This window comes from Anomaloglossus baeobatrachus, chromosome 11, assembly GCF_048569485.1.
Source record: "Anomaloglossus baeobatrachus isolate aAnoBae1 chromosome 11, aAnoBae1.hap1, whole genome shotgun sequence".
Lineage (NCBI taxonomy): Eukaryota > Metazoa > Chordata > Amphibia > Anura > Aromobatidae > Anomaloglossus > Anomaloglossus baeobatrachus.
The window spans coordinates 109,886,269-109,909,081 of NC_134363.1; the positions used below are offsets into that span (position 1 = coordinate 109,886,269).

The following is a 22,813-nucleotide window of genomic DNA, read 5'->3' on the forward strand; positions in this document are numbered from 1 at the left end:
AGAGATGAGAGATCCTGATAAGCAAAATCGGAAAAAATCATACGATCTTTGGCCAGATCGGGATCGGACATCTGGTCATTTTTCGCAAAATATCTTGCCAAGGATCGTAAATGATCGGATGGCAAAAATCATCCTCTCCCTGCCCATCACAGCCATGTCAAGTATTAGCATGGCTGTGATTGGCCAATGTAAAAAAAAGGAATCAAAAGGGTTAAAGCATTACATACTTACAGAGGCCCCATGGCTGCAGCGTTACTTCCAGGCCTGACAATTATCTCTAATGAATATTCAATGCTTTCCCCGCCTACCAGCGTATCTGATTAGCTGCAGTCAGACCCCGCCCCCAAACAGCGTCTGTTGATTGGTTGGCATTGCAGGCGCTGTCTCAGGGTCTATATCGTGGTATAAAATATATAAATAAAACAATTGGTGTAGGGTCCCCCCTGTATTGATACCAGCACAGATAAAGTCGACTATAGGCTGTAGCCCACAGCCGTACGCTTATCTTGGCTGTGTATCAAAATAAGAGGAACCACATGTGGCTTTTTAAAAAAATTATTTAAATAAATAATTTAAAAAAACAGTGTGCGATCCCCCCTAATTTTGCTACTTAGCCATGATAAAACTCGCCAGCTGTGGGCTGGTATTCTCTGCCTAAGGAGTCCTATGGTTATTAGGCTGCCACCCCGGCTAAGAATAGCAACCTGCAGCCTCAAGAGATTGTCGCATACATTAGATGTGACAAGCCCGGCGCATTACCTGGCTCTTCCTGGTTGCCCTGGTGCAGTGGCAATCAGGGTAATATAAGAGGTTAATAACAGCCCACAGCTGCCACTAAGCTCAAGATTAGTGATGGCAGGTGTCTATGACACACCCATCAGTAATCTGTAAGTGATAGTAAAATGAATATAGACACAGGAAAAATAATTTATTTGAAATAAAAGAAACACCCTCTTTCACCACTTTCTTAGCCCCAAAACACCCCTGAAGTTCGACGATGATCCCAGCACTGCTACATCTGCACAATCATGCAACATGACCAAGCGCTGTAACTGCAGGCAGAGAGTGAGCCGCAATCAGCAGTGACATCACTCAGATTAGTGAAGGACACAGCTGGACGTTCACGTGTGACCGCAGGTACCATGAGTGATTTCACAAGGTAAATCGCATTCATGCTGGCGTATAACTTTGGTTTTTTGCAGATCCACTGGCATGAACGCAAATTCACCTTGTGACGCCACCAGGTTTCCCTGCACCTTGGCCTCGCGGTCTTTACTGCGGGACTTTGCTGGAATGAAGTCCAGTGACATAGATGTCCTGGTCTTTGAGGCGATCCATTGTCCAGTAAGCCTGGGTCATCATGGTGAAGACCCAGGGTTACTATGGCAGCAATCAGGCTCCCTTGATCACTTTCCAGGGACCCGATCGCTCTCCCTGCCTTCTGACTGCTGCGATTGCACTGATTGCAGCATTCAGGGGGTTAAATTGCAGGGAGCGGCGCGAGCAATGCTCTGAGCAGAGACAGCCAGGGCCCAGCTGTAAGGTCAACTGGTGATCCGGCGGCGATTGCGGTGGTACAGCGTCTGAACCCCTGCAGTCGCTATGACAAAAAAAGCACAAAAAGTATGAAATAAAGCATGTGGAAAAGCATGAAAAAACACCAATATGCATGAAAAAAGCACATATATTCAACAGCGTTTTTCCTGCCAAGACATGCTTTTTTTGTGCTGAAAAAAAAGGACCGTGGGAACATAGACTTATAGTCAGGTGTATGAGTAACCAATTACCAATTGTACCAAACAGGTGATAATGATAATGGTCATCATTTACGTATGGAGGTTGAAACACAGCCATTTATTGAAACAGAAAAACCTACGTAGGACTCTTAGGCTATGTGCACACGTTGCGTAATTACATGCAGTTACGCTGCGCTTTGTAGCGCAGCGTAACTGGATGCGTCCTGCGTCCCCTGCATAACCTATGAAGATTATGCAGGAGCCGTGTGCACGTGGCGTCTTAGAGCGCAGCGCTTCGGCTGCTGCCTGAAGCGCGTGTTCTAAGAAGTGACATGTCACTTCTTTCCTGCGCTCTGCATGCAGCACACATCTACTGCTAGATGTCTGTCCAGAAGTGGTCATGGAAGAATTGTAGTCAAAAATCCATACCTAACTCAACGATTCACAAAATCGTCAGATTAGCGGTGGAGAAAAATGTCAACAGGTGCTGTGGACTGATGAGTCAAAATGGGAAAAAATGACTGTAGGCAACAGTAAAGCAATGTCCATACATTCACTATAATTTGTGAGTACCTACCCTGCAGAATACTGATAGTTTGTAATATGCTTGTCAGCATTCTGCACCATTGCCTAGACGCCACACTTAGTCATGTGACCAGCTCTCTCCTAATTCTGGAGGAACTACTCACACCCCGACTAGTGTTTTCCTGTCTGTCAGAGACTGGTCATACCATTACAACTGAAGCCACACCCAGTATCTATCTATCTACCTGATAGATGCCTCTTCATTAATAACCCTTGGGCTTAATGCTAGCTGTGTTTTTCGACAATTCACAACTGACATCAACCTCAAAGACCCTGACCTTGATTGCCACTGCACCAGGACAGTTGGGAAGAGCCGAGCAAAGCACCAGAATTGGAACATCTCATGATGCTCTACTTCTGGGGTAGCTGCAGGCTGGTATATTTAGGCTGGGAAGGCCCGATAACCATGGCCCTTCCCAGCCTGATAATATCAGCCCCCAGCTGTCTGCTTTATCTTGGCTGGTTATCAAACAAAGTGGATCCCACAAAAAAAAGTTATTTTATTTATTTGATGAATACATAGCTGGACAATAAGCTCCACAGGCCAGGTACTAAAGGATGATATTTTATAATGTATTGTGTGGTTGTGAAGTTATATATCTGCCGAATATCTATCTATCTATTTTTGCAGATCTTTAACACATACGGTAAAAATCAGTAATTACTTAAATGCATTTTATTCTGGTACTTGTCTCATGGACGGCACACACCTAAACAGTGATGGTAAAAATGGACCATGCCACACTTTCATGTGCACATATGAAGGAAGCCTAACATGTATTGTGAGGGTCTGCAGTAGCTGAGGTGTCGTATAAGGTTATACATACATACATTTTTACTCTTGCACCCACATCACTATGGACTGAGGTTCTGCAGCAGCTGAGGTGTATTATGAGGTTATCATGAGGTATAGTTGAAACCAGAAGTTTATATACACTATCTCTAAAGACACATCTGCATGTTTTCCTCACTATCTGACATAAAATCAGAATTTTTTTTTAACCCTTTTAGGTCAATTAGGAACCAAAATTATTTATATTTGCCAAATGCCAAAATAATGAGAGACAGGTTGAACTAGATGGACCTAGGTCTTTTTTGAACCTAAGTAACTATATGTAATTGATTTAAGGCATTTTTATTACTTTCTGAAAAAGTCAAAAGTTTACACGCATTTCATTAGGATTTGGTACCTTTGCCCTTAAACTGCATGACTTGGGTAGTTTTGAGTACTTTGAGTGTGACGTTTTTTGAATGGTGTCACTTTTGGGTATTTTATGTCCCTTAGGCCTCTCAAAGTCACTTCAAATGTGATGTGGTCCTTAAAAAAGGCTTTGTAAATTTTGTTGGAAAAATGAGAAATTGCTGCTTAACTTTTCACCCTTCTAATTTCCTAAGGAAAAAAAGTTATGTTTCAAAAATTGTGCTGATGTAAAGTAGACAACATGGTAGAAATGTTATTTATGAACTATTTAGCGCGACATATCTTTCTGGTTTAACGGTATAAAAATTCAAAGTTTAAAAATTGTGACATTTTAAATTTTCACCAAATTTCCGATATTTTCACAAATAAATGCAAAACATATTTTAATTTTACCACTATCATGAAGTCACGAAAAAGCAATATGTTATGAAAAAGCAATCTCAGAATAAATTGTAATCGTTAAAGCGTTCCAGAGTTATAATCTGTCAAAATGGCACTGTCACGAAGGCAAAAACAGGCTCTTGCACGAAAGAGTTAATACTAATAAATAGAGGCAGATACTTATCATTACCATAAGGGAGTTGTCTGATTGGCTCCAAAATGTATTATAAAGCAAGACAACAGCCCCAAACACACAGCCAAAGTCCTGAAGAACTATTGTCCTGCTAAAGAAGAAAAAGAAGTCCTGAAAGTGATGATCCGGCCCTCAGAGCCTCTCAGCATCATCCAGTCTGTATGGAATTACAGGAAGAGACAGAAGGATTTGCAGAAGCCTCATACACTGAACATGTGTGCTTGGTTCTCCAAGATGTTTGTAACAACCTCCTCACTGAGATCTTTCAAAAACTGCATACAAGTGTATTATGGAGAATTGATGCTTTATTGAAGGCAAAATGCGGTCACACTGAATACTGACGTGATTTAGATTTCTCGTTTGTTCATTCATTTTGTCTTCTGTTAATTGCTAAAAATAAATTTATGACACTTCTATTTTATAAAGCATTTTTATGAATAAAAAAATGTAAAAAGCTGTTTCATTTCTGCAAGGCTTGGTTCACACCACTTTTTTTAATCTATGTGTCCGTAGGTGTTTATTGTCTGACGAAATCCAAAAGTGTGTGCATTTGACCAATTTCTGGACGTATGCCACAAAAATGGTATGGTACTTAATATAGGTATGGTACTGGGTATAGGTATGGTACTAGGGCATTGGATTGGGGGGCCTTTTAGGATATATGTTCTATAAAAAGAACATTCACATATTTTTGGCTCAGTATGTCTCATTTAAACCGATCACATGCTATTTGGCCATGCTGGTCCTCAGAGGCGATGCCATGATTAACGACATTTACTATGCATTAGAGCGGGGGTCCCCAACCTGGGGCTTGGGCCTATGACAAGTGGCTCATGTCTGTCTGCTAGCTTGTTGCATTAGCACTAGGTCTAGCAAACAACTCTGAAGAGCTGGTCTCCAGATAGTGAATTGTGTGAGTAGCCCCACACAGAAGAGCAGACCTGGATGCCCACATACTGGCCTTAGGGGTTAAAATATAATTTTATTATGGTAGGCTGGAGACAGGATTATATGACTTGTCAGAGAAGGTGTTTGAAGCTGGATGTGGCAATGTGGTGGGAGTTCCTGATGTGAGGATACTGAATGGGAGTATTGTGGGAACCCCTGAATTTTGATATATTGTTTCAGTGTGATTTATATGGAAAAGCTTTGCCTGTCATCATACAAGTAAAGGGAGCTCTGGGTGACACTTTAGTGATAGGCAACAGGAGTTGGATGTGGCTCATGGCCCGCTCTCAGAGCTTAATGTAGCTTGCAAGGTCAGAAAGGTTGGGCACCACTGCATTAGAGTAACATTGCACAACATTTGGTCGGCACTTATTGCTGGCGGTGGTCCTCTGTGTGCTGGGAAGTGCTCACCTGACGCGGCTGTCCATCCTGTGGAGGAACGCCATGATATGGAGTTATGGACATCTGGACTCCCTAACCGAGGTACAACAGGAGAACCTTACCACAACCTTGCCTGTATTGGGCTGGGGAACACCGACCTGATGGGGTCACTCATAACGCTGAGAGAGACACGGACGAACTATGACGGATCTCTGGTTTGTGCATGCAGCACAGCCCAACTAAGTGAGTGCACTTACCTTATATATTGGTCCTATTGATACACACATAGTGCCCTTTGTTGTTTTTATTTTAGTAACAAAGATAAAGATTTTATTTATGGTCAATGTGCTTTCAAGACAGTTTATAGTGTATTACTTCCTTTGACATAAAATAACAGTGCAGTATAATTTTCTTTACCTGGCTCTCCAGGCTCTCCTTTAGGTCCACTTATGCCTGCTGCTCCATCTCTACCATCTCGACCATCTCTTCCTGATAATCCTGTGCTGCCAGGTGTCCCCGGGACCCCAGGTATTCCAGGGGTCCCACAACAAGATGGTGTTATCTGATTATCTTCTACTTGTAAAGAACTTATTATAAAGGAAAATATAACACAAATAGGAAGGAGCATTGTTCTGTGAAAAAATAAACTCACTATGAGTTAATTAGAAATGTAAGTCTTTTTTTTACACTCATAGATCAATACTAAGTAGGTATACAGAAGGAGAATGAGATGATCAACCTATGCAGGAGAGTGTATATGGATAGATAGAGAGATAGATAGATAGATAGATAGATCCAAGTGCATCTCTATAAATTAGAATATCATCAAAAAGATAATTTATTTCAGTAATTCAATACAAAAAGGGAAACATATATTATATAGAGTCATTACACACAGAGTGATCTATTTCACGTGTTTATTTCTGTTAATGTTGTTGATGATGGCTTACAGCCAATGAAACCCAAAAGTCATTGTCTCAGAAAATTTGAATATTATATAAGATCAACTGAAAACATGATTTTAAACTCAGAAATGTTGGTGCATACTGAAAAGTCTGTACAGTAAATGCCTCAATACTTGGTCGGGGCTCCTTTTGAATGAAATACTACATCAATGTGGCGTGGCATGGAGGCGATCAGCCTGTGGCATTGCGGAGGTGTTATGGAAGCCTAGTGTCACAATGATAGGAGAGAGATGGGGACAGAGCCCGGTCCCTTCCACTTAAAAAAAAAATGACTTAATAATATTTGGTGGGGTCACAGAGGAGCATAGCTCACAACTTTACACAGTCATTTTTCCCCTAATGAAGCCCCTTAGTGTTCCCACACAGTAAGATATCCCTTTCATGGCCCTCATAACGTATGGTGCCCCCCAAACACAATAAGATACCTCCACAGTGAATTCTTCCACAAGCACAGTATTATGACCTTACAGTACCCCGTGCGAAGTATAATACCCCCACCGTGACTCCAGTGCAGTATGATAGCCCCATAATCCCCCAGATACAGTATGATGGCCCCGACAAAGCCCTTTATACAATATGATGGCCCCCACACAACAATCCATACAGCATAGTTGCTCTCCATACAGCATACTGGCCCCCACACAACCATGCACATTCTATAATGGCCTGCACACTTTTTAATGGCCCCCATCTTGACCTCTAAACAGTATAATAGCCACTCACATAGTCCTTCAGGCAATATAATGGCCCTCACACAGCCCTCCACACAGTATAATTGGCCCCAACACAGCCCTCAAAACAGAATAATGGCCCCCATATAGCCCTCCAAATAGTATGATGGCTTCCATAACCCTCCAAATTGTATGATGGCACCCCACATATCCCTCCAAATAGTATGATGGACACACCAAAAGGAAAAAGGAAAATCCGGATCTTGATGAGTGAAATCATCTTTTATTGATGTGCATTAAAATCCATGTTATAGCAGGAAACCATGCTAATGGATTTTAATGCACATCAATAAAAGGTGATGTTAGTCATCAAGATCCAAAATTTTCCTTTTTCCGTTTGGTGTATTACCACGGGACAGCGGTTTGAAGGAATCCTTTCCGGATTGATATATGCTACGGGTATTTCATGTATTCAGTACTGTGGTGAGCATACAAACATTTTCTCTTTTTTGACTTTATTTATGGACGCACATAGCTCTCCAAATAGTATGGATTTTTCCCCTAGAGAGGAGAATAGGGAACAGGAGACACCGCGGTGCTAATCTAAATGTGTTCATAGTTTATGAAAAAGAGAACAATTCTGAGATTGCACTCACCAAATAGTAGGTGCAAATAGGCACATAGAGTCACTGTGGATGAACAATGCGGTCCCGGTCCGGTATGCTGCTGACACAGTGAGCTGCGGATTGGTTCCTCCCTTGGAACTTCCACCGAGGGATAATAGAGGTATAATAAATATCGCACTCCCAGGGACCACAATGGAATACATTTTGATTTTTTTCTTATTGGTATTAAAGGCCATACAATGCGCTTCTGCCCTCAAAGGACCTTCATCAGGTAAAAATAAATAAAACATATTTGGCATAATACATGAACTTTTACATGCTCCATGACCATTGAGGAAGGATTCTCCAGTCGTGCTGTATGTGTGTTACCCACCAATACCATCTGTAAATAATACACGAACTGCATGTGACTTGGTTTAAAATTGGCCACAGCAGCCTTTATTACCTATTATTTACATACTAACACAAGGGGGCGCCGTCCAACGGGCGACCCCAACAAATAACAATAGGTAACACAGTAACCAATACAGTAAATATACAACCCTGAGTAGGCCCAGTCCAGGAACCACTTCTCACCCCAGTATCCCTGGCCGCAACACACCGACCCAGAGATGAGGTATTAATCACCTACGGATTAACCCTCCAACTTTGCAGAACCCCGTGCCTGCAACATCCCGGAACCTGGAGCCACCATACCAAGATGGTGTCTCTCTGTCCAGTTACCATTGCCTTCAACCGCCTCTGGACCAGACCTACCCCCCGCTGCTGTGACAAAGAAACAACCCAGACAAAATTCCCCTCGGTATTAAACACAAGGGAGGGTGGGCGGGGATCGTTCCATATCCGGAAGTCAAGAGAGAGGGGGTAAGTCAAAGTCCTTTACTTACACCCCTCAACTGTCCCACCTCTTCCTCCAGGGAACTCCTCCTACCCACCAATCCCTTTTATTCTGCCTTATAAACAAACCATTCCTGTTTCCATTAACCCCATCACTCCTTCCCTTCCCTCTAGTCATGTCGCCCCTCCACCTTATGGGTTCCATGGCTTTCTTGACCATTGAGGAAGGATTCTCCAGTCGTGCTGTATGTGTGTTACCCACCAATACCATCTGTAAATAATACACGAACTGCATGTGACTTGGTTTAAAATTGGCCACAGCAGCCTTTATTACCTATTATTTACATACTAACACAAGGGGGCGCCGTCCAACGGGCGACCCCAACAAATAACAATAGGTAACACAGTAACCAATACAGTAAATATACAACCCTGAGTAGGCCCAGTCCAGGAACCACTTCTCACCCCAGTATCCCTGGCCGCAACACACCGACCCAGAGATGAGGTATTAATCACCTACGGATTAACCCTCCAACTTTGCAGAACCCCGTGCCTGCAACATCCCGGAACCTGGAGCCACCATACCAAGATGGTGTCTCTCTGTCCAGTTACCATTGCCTTCAACCGCCTCTGGACCAGACCTACCCCCCGCCACAGGACAGGGCACGTGACTCCTTACGTGGCCTGGACCCGCCACACACCAAAAGCTTGTACCACACCTCCACGCAATCCCAGCGTCCACAAACAGCACCAAGAACGTTAAGATGCACCCCCATCGCATCACCAAAACCACCAGTTCAGCGCCACCAACTTTAGGCGCCGCCCCCCAATAAAGGCTCGATTGATACTGCCTACCGCACAAGCCACACGCCATTCCAAACCGGTCACACTATCAAAAACTACCCCACGATTAAGCCCGGGTATGTCTTCCACAATGCAACAAACCAACAATTTTTTTTTTTTTTTTTTAAAACATTCATAAATAACTTCTCGAGATACCTAATCGCTGCCTCCCACTCACTGGACCAGTACCATCGACCCGTCCAGACCCCACTGGCAAAATTTGGGCGAGCCTCAGACCGTCGAGGCCCCGAGAACCAACGAATGCCCAAATATCCAAATGAGGCACACCCTCACCACAAAACCCAGAGGTTATAAACCCACAGATAACACCAACCTGTTACGCCAACCCATTCCACTCCCAAAAGACTCAAACGCCCCCATTGGCCTTAACCCGATAACAACTGAGGCCAACGTAACACCGAAACAAGAGGACTCCCACCTCCCAATACTTCTCACCACCCCTTTTCTGAGCCCACCGAGGGGCCTCCGTGGAAGCCCAATCCAGAAGGAAGACGACCCGTAGTATTCCGGGCGCCCACCCCCGCCACCTGCAATCCAGTCTGCAGCGCTGCCACAAAATGGTACCTTAACAAACGCGACACAATAATGATCCTGGGCGTCCTCACAACATAAATTCCGCACCCGGGACCGCGTATAACAACACCAACCTTCACCACCCGCCTAATCTGATTCGGTGAGCGACAAAGCCGGCGCTCAACCCACTGCACCACCTCGGACACATCCTCCAACATCCAACCTCCGCTCCTAACCGTAGATGGGCTGACCAACCCCACAATCTCAAAGCCTCCCAAAAGGCTAACACAAACCGTTTTGGACAAGGGAAACAAAACCTGCTCGTGCTCAGATGAACATAGCCACCACAAACCACTCACCAAACGCTGCCACAAAACAACGGAGACGGACCCTTGTATCCCGCTGCCTCACACCCTTACGACCAAACCCTTCAAGGCCTGCCGCGCACTAAGATCCTGCGAAAACATCTCTCCACATCTAATCCTCAACAAGACAGCCACAGCCGCCACCCTCTGCTCCACTGCTGACGCCGGCCTAGCAGCCTGAAAACCGTTAATCACCACTGCCAACGCCCCCACCAAATACTCCACCGGGCCTTCCTCACACATTGTCCCAAACAACGTTATCCGCACCACCCACACTTCTGGATATCAGCCCCAAATAACCTCAGTCACTGGGCACCGAGCCGCTCCCCAACACAGCCACACCAGACTCCACAAGCCCTCAGGACACACCGTGCCCACCTCGTCTGTTACGCGGCCTCAACTCCCGAGACCTGCAGAACTGGAAGGAAACAAAGCAGCTGCTATTCCCTTGGCGAACCCCAGTACTGGTTGCGCCACGCATACCATTTTTTTTTTTTTTTTTTTTTTTAAACGCATACAATTGCGAAACCAACTGTCGCAAGTACGCCACCCTTGGCCCCAGGATTAGCAAACCAACTATTAATCGAATTCTCCACCAACTGATAGTCAGAATGACAGCACACCTTCCTCTTGGAAAAACTGCCAACCTCCCCAACCCGACTACTACCACCGATTGGAAGCGCTACCCCACAATGCCCAACCAGAAAACCAACTGGACCCGCTGCATCCGAGTACCGCAGCTACGTTCCATCAGGCACCACCTTACCCAGCCACAATCCGCGGCCACTAAATCGCCGTAAGAAAAAATCTCCTACACCATCAGATCGTCATTGATCTCCTTCGTGACCACACACAAATGATCCGATGGCTGCACCCTTGGCGCAGCCATCGCCAGCCGTCCAGCAGACACGCCCCCCAGCGGCGTAACTCTGCACCCGTGGTTCGACCGCCCCTGCAAAGACTGCACTGCCTGAAACCGCACCGTCTTAGCTGACCTAACTGCCTCTATCGCAGCCCATAGGACCACACCATTACCCACGAATCCTACCTCTCTGACCATAACATCAAACTTTATCCCCCACAAACTGTATCACTGGCGTTGGACCCTCAGTCTTCGCCTGCGCCAACAGGCCCAAAAGAGTATCCACCACCATCTGCAATGAAACAAACAACCTCAACGAATCATCAACCCGCCAACCCGATGTAAAGAGAATCAACCTATAATGAATAAGAGGTGTAAGCTGGGACACACCACGCACAAACCACTCCACAAAGAAATAACCGCCCCCAACGGAACATAAAATGGGACAAAACCCATTAGCCCCCACCGATCAGCATAATAATAACTCCCCTCCCCACCGCAGCACCAGAACTGCTAGCTAGCAGGGTGGACCAGTAACAACCTAAATGCCGCCTCCAAATCCACCTTTGCCATCAATGCTCCACGGCTCACCGCCTTTACCAAATCCCACCCTCTGTCCAACGACACATAATAAACCGCCGACAATTCTGGAGCCAAGCAGGCATACACCGATGACTCCTCCAGATAAGATACGTTTTAAACAAGCCGAAATATATACATCTATATACAGCTCATTTCCGGCACTACCCACCAACAGAGAAACCCAATCATGACAAGGAGGGCCCCGAATGGCCCACCCATCCTGCCCAAAGCCACGTCCTGACCCCTCTTTCCACTGACAACCACCAGGTGTCCCCTAGCCCAGCACAAACTTCCAATAAGGAGGCAAAGATCCACCAATATAAATAGAAAGACGCAGAATTACTATGTTCCTTACCACAACCCAACACGTATGCTTAAGACAACCGTCCGCACCAAATCTGCACCACCCATCATTCTATTCCCCCCAAAAAACCCTCATCGACCGTGTCGCCGGGGTTCCACGCCCCGAACAGCCAACTACCCCCCAAAAGGGGGGGGCTGACTAGGAGCCGCCATCCACTGCAGCCATAAGGATGTGCCCGTATGCTCCTACCGCATACTGGCACGCAACACCTTCCCTTGCTGAAATTACACGGCGTACTGAAGCCAGACTAAACCGCCATATGACCTAAACAAGCCACCCCAAATGGATCCATATAACCGAACCATGCCGAACCAATTACCCAATTCCTTCCCCCGATACCCTTGCCAAAAACGCAAATGCCCGCAGCCACGTTGCAAATGTACGAGGGGTGAGCCTCCACCGGCGCTCCCCTCCCTCTACTTATCCTTCCTGGAATCACTTGGCTTAACCTAATCCAGGTGAAACTGTTCCAGGGGGAGCAGCGAAACTATTGCTACACGTTCCCCCATTCAAATCTTATCCCTCACATCCTCCAGCAAGTGAGCCCCCCCCCAGCGGGGCCTTTGAAGCACCCATAACTCTCACACTTGACCACTGTCAGCCCAATGCACCACCTCATCCCCCTCTTTGCTCCTCACCACTCACTCTGTCACAGCCCTTGCCGCCTCTGCCCGAAAATGCTCCCCTGCCGCCTCATGCGCCCTCACTCTGCCTGCCGCACCTGCGCCTACTAACCACCGATCCCGTCCATGCCGCCGGCGGTGCATGCGCACTCTCCACAACCGTATACACCACTGCAGTAAACCCCATACCTTGTCAAAACACAAACCCACTCGGCGCTGCCGTGTCCGCAGCCGCCCCCCCCACCAACTGCGCCCCAACCCTGCCGAATCCACGGCCGTCTCACCCGACCGCGACCCGGCGTATCCTGGAATAAAAGTCACGCCATCCAGACGTCTGATTCTTCCGTCGCTGCTTCCTCCTCCTCCTCGCTGGAGCTGACCGCCTCTGGCTCATGTAATGCAGACGCCGCCGAAGCGCTGCCACCACCACGGCCGTCCTCCTGGTACGCCGCGTGGGCACCATCCTCCAAGCTCCATCTTCTGTCCCGCGGCGACAACCCCGGAAACCGTCCCGACCCACGGGCTGCCACCGCGGGCCTCATCTTCTGGCCCGACCCCCCCCTGCTGCCTGCAAGGACAGGGGGTACCTGTGGCCCGACCCGCTGCCAGCAGACTCCCATCCAGAGCCGCCAGCCTCCTGCCCACCTGGGCCCAGAAGGCATCCGTCCGCCGGGTCCTCGCCCCCCTGGGGGAGACCGCCGCTGCCGGGAGCTGCACGCCTGCTCTAGGTGACCAGGCGGGGACCGCAGGGTCCCCGCCGTCACCCCCACGTACCGACGCCTCCCGGGCATCCGTCGCACCAGGCTCGCCTGCCCTGGTGCCGGACCCCTTGCTGGCTGCAGCCCCCCGGCCACCCCCCCTCCACCCACGGGGGAAGGGGGGTAACGCTGGCCTCCGTCCTCGCCGGGCGCTCTCCTGGCCAGGAGCCGCCGCATCCAGCCCTCCTGGGCCCCATGAAAGCCTCTGTCTGCTGGGCCCTCCCCCTCCTGGGGGAGACCGCCGCGGCCGGGAGCTGCAACCTGATCTGGGTGACCAAGCAGAAACCGCAGGGCCCCTGCCGTCACCCCCACTCACCGACGCCTCCTGGGCACCCGTCGCCCCAGGCCCGCCTGCCCTGGTGCCGGACCCACCACTGGCTGCAGCTCCGCGGCCCCCCCCACCGTCCGCGAGGGGTAAAGCTGGCCTCTGTCACCGCCGGGCGCTCTCCCCGTCCGGGAGCCGCCGCATCCAGCAATCCAGGCCGCGGCTCGGACCGGAAATAGGCCGCAGACAAGCCACGCCCCCCTCCCGGCTGCCGCGGCCCGGACGGAGATTCCTCCCGCGGCCGGAGCAGCAGCTGAGTACTGCCCTGCCCACGTCCTACCGCGGAGGGTCCCCGAAGGGGCTCTCGCATCTCCTCCTCGCTCCCCCCGCACACGGCAAGTACCTGAGATATGAGGGAGGGGGGACGCCGCCCGCAGCTGACAGGGGAGCGAGGGGAAAGTGCCAACGGGTTAACCCCCAGCAGCCAAGGCGTGGGACCGCGCTGCCAGGGGCCCGTGCACTGCCATGATGAATCCGCTGCTCCCGGGTAGCAGCCATCCTGTCGCACGTCCGGATCATTCCATATCCGGAAGTCTGGTGATGTGAGGGGCTGGGGAACCTCCATTATGACGTCCTTGTACAGATCTTTGTGTCCTTCTAAATACTCCCACTCCTCCATGGAGAAATAGAAGGTGACGTCCTGACACCTTATAGGAACCTCTCCAGTCAGATCGTTCCATATCCGGAAGTCAAGAGAGAGGGGGTAAGTCAAAGTCCTTTACTTACACCCCTCAACTGTCCCACCTCTTCCTCCAGGGAACTCCTCCTACCCACCAATCCCTTTTATTCTGCCTTATAAACAAACCATTCCTGTTTCCATTAACCCCATCACTCCTTCCCTTCCCTCTAGTCATGTCGCCCCTCCACCTTATGGGTTCCATGGCTTTCTCAGTTATATAGACTGAGGAGCATTGTTAACGGCCGGAGATAATGGAGATAAATGAAAACTCGCGCACACACACACTGAGAACCCAGCAAGGAACAGAAAAGAAAAGAAAGAGCAAATTTTTATTAGAAATTTTCTTTAGACTACAAGTTATTATTTAAAACCAAGGTTGTCTTTGTAAAATATGCCCATAAATTTATAAAAAAAAAATAATAAGTAAAAATGATATACATACTTTTGCAAGGCATATACAGTATATATATACAGTATATATATATATATATACAGTATGTATATATATATATATATATATATATATATATATTATATATATATACACACACACACACAGTGCCTTGAGAAAGTATTCGGCTCCCTTGAATTTTTCAACCTTTTCCCACATTTCAGGCTTCAAACATAAAGATAAAAATTTTAATGTCATGGTGAAGAATCAACAACAACAGTAGGACACAATTGTGAAGTTGAATGAAATTTATTGCTTATTTTAAACTTTTTTAAAAAATAAATAACTGAAAATTGAGGCGTGCAATATTATTCGTCCACATTACTTTCAATGCAGAAAACTCACTCTAGAAGTTCATTGAGGATCTCTGAATGATTCAATGTTGTCCTAACTGACTGATGATGATAAATATAAGCCACCTGTATGTAATCAAGTCTCCGTATAAATGCACCCGCTCTGTGATAGTCTCAGTGTTCTGTTTAAAGTTCAGATAGCATCATGAAGACCAAGGAACACAACAGGCAGGTCCGTGATACTGTTGTGGAAAAGTTTAAAGCCGGATTTGGTTACAAAAAGATTTCCAAAACTTTAAACATCCCAAGGAGCACTGTGCAAGCGATCATATCGAAATGGAAGGAGTATCATACCACTGCAAATCTACCAAGACCCAGCCAACCCTCAAAAATTGCATGTCAAACAAGGAGAAAACTGTTCAGAGATGCAGCCAAGAGGCCCATGATCACTCTGGATGAACTGCAAAGGTCTACAGCTGATGTGGGAGAGTCTGTCCATAGGACAACAATCAGTCGTACACTGCACAAATCTGGCCTTTATGGAAGAGTGGCAAGGAAAGAGCCATTTCTCAAAGATATCCATAAAAAGTGTCGTTAAAAGTTTGCCACAAGCCACCTGGGAGACACACCAAACATGTGGAAGAAGGTGCTCTGGTCAGATGAAACCAAAATCGAACTATTTGGGCACAATGCCAAATGATATGTTTGGCGTAAAAGCAACACAGCTCATCAGCCTGAACACACCATCCCCACTGTCAAACATGGTGGTGGTGGCAGCATCATGGTTTGGGCCTGCTTTTCTTCAGCAGGGACAGGGAAGATGGTTAAAATTGATGTGAAGATGGATGGAGCCAAACACAGGACCATTCTTGAAGAAAACCTGTTGGAGTCTGCAAAAGACCTGAGACTGGGACGGAGATTTGTCTTCAACAAGACAATGATCCCAAACATAAAGCAAAATCTACAATGGAATGGTTCAAAATAAACGTATCCAGGTGTCAGAATGAACAAGTCAAAGTCCAGACCTGAATCCAATCGAGAATCTGTGGGAAGAGCTGAAAACTGCTGTTCACAAACGCTCTCCATCCAACCTCACTCAGCTCCAGCTGTTTGCAAAGGAAGAATTGGCAAGAATTTCAGTCTCTCGATGTGCAAAACTGATAGACACATACCCCAAGCGACTGCAGCTGTAATCGCAGCAAAAGGTGGCGCTACAAAGTATTAACTTACAGGGGACGAATAATATTGAACATCCCAATTTTCAGTTATTTATTTTTTAAAAAAGTTTAAAGTTTTAAGTTTTATGAGCAATAAATTCCGTTCAACTTCACAATTGTCCCACTTGTTGTTGATTCTTCACCAGAACATTAACATTTTTATCTTTATGTTTGAAGTCTGAAATGTGGGAAAAGGTTGAAAAATTCAAGAGGGCCAAATACTTTCGCAAGGCACTGTGTGTGTGTATATTATATACATATAAGATACATACATATATATATATATATATATATATATATCTGTCTAAAGAAAATTTCTAATAAAAATGTGCTCTTTCTTTTCTGTTCCTTGCTGGGTTCGCAGTGTGTGTGTGCGCGCGCGAGTTTTCATTTATCTCCATTATCTCCAGCCATTAACAAAGCTTCTCAGTCTATATAACTGTGGAGCATGTAAAAGTTCATGTATTATGCCAAAAATTATTTATTTTTACCCGATGAAGGTCCTTTGAGGGCAGAAGCGCATTGTATGGCCTTTAATACCAATAAAAAAAAAAATCAAAATGTATTTATATATATATTCCATTGTGGTCCCTGGGAGTGCGATATTTATTATACCTCTATTATCCCTCGGTGGATATTCCAAGGGAGGAACCAATCCGCAGCTCACTGTGTCAGCAGCATACCGGACCGGGACCGCATTGTTCATCCACAGTGACTCTATGTGCCTATTTGCACCTACTATTTGGTGGGTGCAATCTCAGAATTGTTCTCTTTTTCATAAACTATATATGTGAAAAATAGAAATTTCTTATGAAAATGTGTTCTTTTTTTTCTGTTCTTGCTGGGTTTTCAAGCAGGGGTTTTAAGGCTATGTGCGAGTTTTCAATTCTCTCCATTGTCCCCAGCCCTCCAAATAGTATGATAGCCGCTAAATAGTCATTCAGAAGGTGTGATACTCTCTAAATAGTGTGATGGCACCCACAAAGCCTTCTAAATAGTATGATGGCCACACAAATAGCACGTTGACCCCACAAATGGTATGATGGTTGCACAATTAGTCCTCCAAATAGTATGATGGCCTCACAAATAGCCCGCCAAATAGTATGATGTCCCCACAAATATCCCTGCTAATAAAATGAGGGACGCACTAATAGCCCTCCAAATATTTTGATGCTCCCGCCAGGTAGCTGTCACACAACAAGCGTGGCGAGTGCATTCAGACCAACTGAAGTCTGACGCACAACGAAAACCACACCTCTAAGACACCACCGGGGAAGCAATAAGAATGGTGGGCTCTGGGACTAGTGAAAGGATAGATGGACACCTCTTATCTTCCCCTGTAGCTGTCCCTACTCTCCTAGCCAGTGTCTATACAGTCTCCACAACTGTTGCCGAGCAGCACCCTGAGTCTCTGGGTAACACTATAGATGACCTGGCTAGTGAGAGGCGGGTGAGATTCACTAGCCCCACCGCTAAACTAATAAGACAAGAGGGTAGGAAGACAAACAGGGGATAAACAACCAAAATGGAGAGGAAACGGCTTCAGGAGAATCCACAGCAACTCCTTCCACCAAGGTGGCTTTTATACAAATGGATTTGTATAGTCAGCAAAAATTGCTGCGAGACCTAGCTATTTAAATACAAGGGGGTGTGTCTACTGAGCAGGAGCAACTGACGTTAACTGGAGCAGAGCTGCTGGCAGAAAAACTGACATTTAACTACTTCAGAACCAAAGGAACCAAAGGAAATGAAACAACATTTAAAGGGAAGCTGCCAATTTTTTTTTTTTTATAACTGAAAAATATAATTTATTAATGTTTTAATGCCTTGTTTAAATGTTATCATTTGTTTTTAATGGAGCAAAATACAAAAAAATAATTTAAAAAGTATGCTATGTTCCACTTTTAAACTCTAGTGGGAGCAGCTGCTGAGAACCAAGTGTAAAACTAGCCTGGATTACAACTGCAATAAAAGTGGGCAGAAACTGCTCTCCTGTGTGTGACGTCACACCTCCCCCTCTCCTTCTCAGTGTTTCCAAAAGGATAAGGGAGGATGAAATTTATGATTACAGTGTGGAGACATTTTGTTTGTGCAAAGTGATCCTAATATGTCTAAAGTGTCACCACAACGACAGCTGCATACCGTGTTTCCCCGAAAATAAGACATCCCCGAAAATGAGACATAGCAGGAGTATTCAGGGAAGCTTTAATATAAGACATCCCCTGAAAATAAGACATAGCTGCGATCAATAATGAAGTGTCAGGCAGCGGTGAAAGAGTTAAAGACACTGCAGGACACTTCATTATAGGCAGCGGGCACCCCCAGAAGAGAGAAGACAGAAGAAAGAAGACCCCCGATCATACTCACCAGAAGCCGACCGGGAGCAGGTGAGCGCATCAAGGTCCTGCAGCGGCGGAACACACACACAGACACACACATCAGATCACACTCACTCACTCTCACACACACACACACCAGATCGCATCCACACACTCACAACATCCGGCGATATCGCTTGCTCCTCGGCGGCGATACTGTGCATGCAGTGACCTTCCAGGACCTGCCGGAGGATCATATGGCCGGAAGCATGTGGTATCTCCGGATGTTGTGAGTGTGTGAGCGCGTATGTGCGATATCGTCAGTGTGTGTGTGAGCGTATGCGATCGGATGTGTGCGTGTATGCTGTCTGATGTGTGAGTGTGGTCTGATGTGTAAGTGTGAGTGTGTGTGTGTGTGCGTGTGTGTGAGTGAGTGTATGCGATCAGATCTGTGAGTGCCAGGGAAGCCAGGGAAGGAGTCTTGCGAGGATAATTTGCATATTCCCAGTGCCTTCTGGGATAAGTGAAGAGTCACCGAGAGCTCAAGGAGAACCGGGTTTTGGCCGTTACAGCCGGAAGGAAGACTTCTGAAAGCCAGGGAAGGAGTCTTGCGAGGATAATTTGCATATTCCCAGTGCCTTCTGGGATAAGTGAAGAGTCACCGCGAGCTCAAGGAGAACCGGGGTTTGGCCGTTACAGCCGGAAGGAAGACTTCTGAAAGCCAGGGAAGGAGTCTTGCGAGGATAATTTGCATATTCCCAGTGCCTTCTGGGATAAGTGAAGAGTCACCGCGAGCTCAAGGAGAACCGGGTTTTGGCCGTTACAGCCGGAAGGAAGACTTCTGAAAGCCAGGGAAGGAGTCTTGCGAGGATAATTTGCATATTCCCAGTGCCTTCTGGGATAAGTGAAGAGTCACCGCGAGCTCAAGGAGAACCGGGTTTTGGCCGTTACAGCCGGAAGGAAGACTTCTGAAAGCCAGGGAAGGAGTCTTGCGAGGATAATTTGCATATTCCCAGTGCCTTCTGGGATAAGTGAAGAGTCACCGCGAGCTCAAGGAGAACCGGGTTTTGGCCGTTACAGCCGGAAGGAAGACTTCTGAAAGCCTGTCTTCTTCATTGTGAGCGTGAGTGAGCAAAGTGTGAGCAAAAGTAAGTGTGAATAGAATTGTTTGTATTTAGTTGTTTAATTACTTAACATTTGTTTAGTGCTATCCCCATTAGAAAATGTGCTCCACTATTGCTAATGCGATCCAGTGTACATCTTGTCTCATGTATGCAGTCCTTGAAAAGCCGTTCGAGGGTGCATACTGTTGTTCGAGATGTGCGCAAGTTGCACGTTTGGAAGCCCAGATACTGGATCTAAATGAGCAGCTGGCAACTCTGAGATGCATTAGCAATATGGAAAGGAGTATGCTGCTCACTGAGCAGCAGCTTGCTGGGTCAGATGTGAGGGAGGATCGTAGTAGGGAGCGGCAGGACGGTGAGGTAGGTAGCTGGGTGACAGTTAGAAAGGGGGGTAAAGGGAAAAGTACTAGGGAGGCTAGTCCTGAACTGACACACCCCAATAGGTTTGCAAACTTGGCAGATGAGGGGGATGTCATTACAGGGGTAGCATTGCTGCAGCAAGGCATGACCTCTGAACGCCAGAGGAGTGTCTGCTCCAGTAAGGGGGGGAATAGGAGTGCAGGGCAGGCAAGACAGGTACTGGTAGTGGGGGACTCAATTATTAGGGGGACAGATAGGGCAATCTGTCACAAAGACAGGGATCGCCGAACAGTGTGTTGTCTTCCTGGCGCTCGAGTTCGGCACATCGCTGATCGGGTTGACAGATTACTGGGAGGGGCTGGGGAGGACCCAGCGGTCATTGTACATATTGGCACAAATGACAAAGTTAGAGGTAGGTGGAAGGTCCTTAAAGATGATTTCAGGGAATTAGGTTGTAAGCTTAAAGCATGGACCTCAAAGGTGGTATTTTCGGAAATACTACCTGTGCCACGAGCCACACCAGAGAGGCAAAGAGAGATCAGGGAGGTTAACAGGTGGCTCAAGAATTGGTGTAGGAAAGAGGGTTTTGGGTTCCTGGAGAATTGGGCCGACTTTTCAGTTGGCTACAGATTCTATGCTAGGGATGGGCTGCATCTTAATGGGGAGGGTGCAGCTCTGCTGGGGCAGAAAATGGCTAGAAGGTTGGAGGAGTGTTTAAACTAGGAATGGGGGGCGAGGGTATTCACTTTATAGAAGGGGAATGTAGTGCAGATAGTGACCAGGGCACAAGTAATGAAATTGGGGGTGGTACGGGGGGAAGGGTTAGGACAGTCAATACAGTAAGCAGGAATATAGGTACAGAGTCATACGTAACGTGCATGTACACTAATGCCCGAAGCCTCACAAATAAGGTGGAGGAATTAGAATTAATATTGTTGGAAGAAAATTATGATATAGTGGGGATATCAGAGACATGGCTGGATGAGAGCTATGACTGGGCTGTTAATTTACAGGGTTATAGCCTATTCAGGAATGACCGTACAAATAAGCGAGGGGGAGGTGTGTGTCTATATGTAAAATCATCCTTAAAACCCATCCTGCATGACAACATATGTGAGGGTACTGAGAATGTAGAGTCCCTATGGGTGGAGATAAGGGGGGGGAGAGTGAATAATAAAATACTGATAGGGGTGTGTTATAAGACGCCGAATATTATGGAAGAGGTAGAGAATCTCCTCATAAAGCAAATTGATAAAGCAGCGAGTCTCGGAGAGGTAATTATTATGGGGGACTTTAACTATCCTGATATAAATTGGGGAACAGAAACTTGCAGTTCCAGCAAAGGAAATAGATTTTTGATAACAATGAAAGATAATTACCTTTCACAAATGGTACAGGACCCCACAAGAGGGGGAGCACTACTAGACCTTGTACTAACCAATAGGCCAGACCGCATATCAAATATACAAGTTGGGGGTTACTTGGGGAATAGTGATCACAAAATAATAAGTTTTCATGTATTCTTTAGTAAGATGTATAGTAGAGGGGCTACAAGGACACTAAACTTCAGGAAAGCAAATTTTAAACGGTTGAGAGATGATCTTAGTGCAATAAACTGGGATGATGTACTAAGTAATAAAAGTACACAAAGCAAATGGGAGACTTTTATGAGCATCCTGAATAGTGCTTGTGCAGAAAATATACCCTATGGGAACAAACATGCTAGAAATAGGAGGAAACCCCTATGGCTAAATAGAGCTGTAAGGGAAGCAATAAAAGAAAAACAGAAAGCCTTAAAAGAATTAAAGAGGGTAGGTAGTGATGAGGCATTATATAATTATAGAAAATTAAATAAAATATGTAAAAAGCAAATTAAGTTAGCTAAGTTTGAGACAGAGAGACTCATTGCGAGAGAAAGTAAAAATAATCCTAAAATATTCTTTAACTACATAAACAGTAAAAAACTGAAAAGCGATAGTGTTGGCCCCCTTAAAAATAGTCTTGGTGAAATGGTGGAAGGGGATGAGGGTAAAGCCAACCTGCTGAATGACTTTTTTTCTACGGTTTTTATACAAGAAAATGCCATGGCAGATGACATGACCAGTGATGCCATAAATTCACCCTTGAATATTACCTGCTTAACCCAGCAGGTAGTACGCCGCCGCCTCGAAATCACTAAGGTTGACAAATCTCCGGGCCCGGATGGCATACACCCCAGAGTACTACAGGAATTGAGTTCTGTGATAGATAGACCATTATTTTTAATCTTCTCAGATTCCTTAATAACAGGGTCGGTACCGCAGGACTGGCGCATAGCAAATGTGGTGCCAATATTTAAAAAAGGGACAAAAACTGAGCCGGGAAATTATAGGCCGGTAAGTTTAACCTCTACGGTTGGTAAAATCCTTGAGGGTTTCTTGAGAGATGCTATACTGGAGTATCTCAAGAAAAATAACCTTATGACAGAGTATCAACATGGGTTTATGAGGGATCGATCCTGTCAAACTAATTTGATCAGCTTCTATGAAGAGGTAAGTTCAAGCCTGGACCAGGGAAATGCAGTGGATGTTGTGTATATGGACTTTTCAAAA

At 46.2% G+C, this 22,813-nt stretch overlaps 1 protein-coding gene across 2 annotated transcripts in view; it reads right to left on the reverse strand.

The window, feature by feature from the left end:
• Positions 1-22,813, reverse strand: part of C1QTNF5 (C1q and TNF related 5) — a 76,599-nt gene that overhangs the window by 14,921 nt on the left and 38,865 nt on the right. For both annotated transcript variants that reach the window (XM_075328907.1, XM_075328906.1), the window contains exon 2: positions 5,843-6,057. In XM_075328907.1, the coding sequence (XP_075185022.1) occupies positions 5,843-6,053 (211 nt within the window). In that variant the 5' untranslated portion in view covers positions 6,054-6,057. The remainder of the gene's footprint in view (positions 1-5,842; positions 6,058-22,813) is intronic.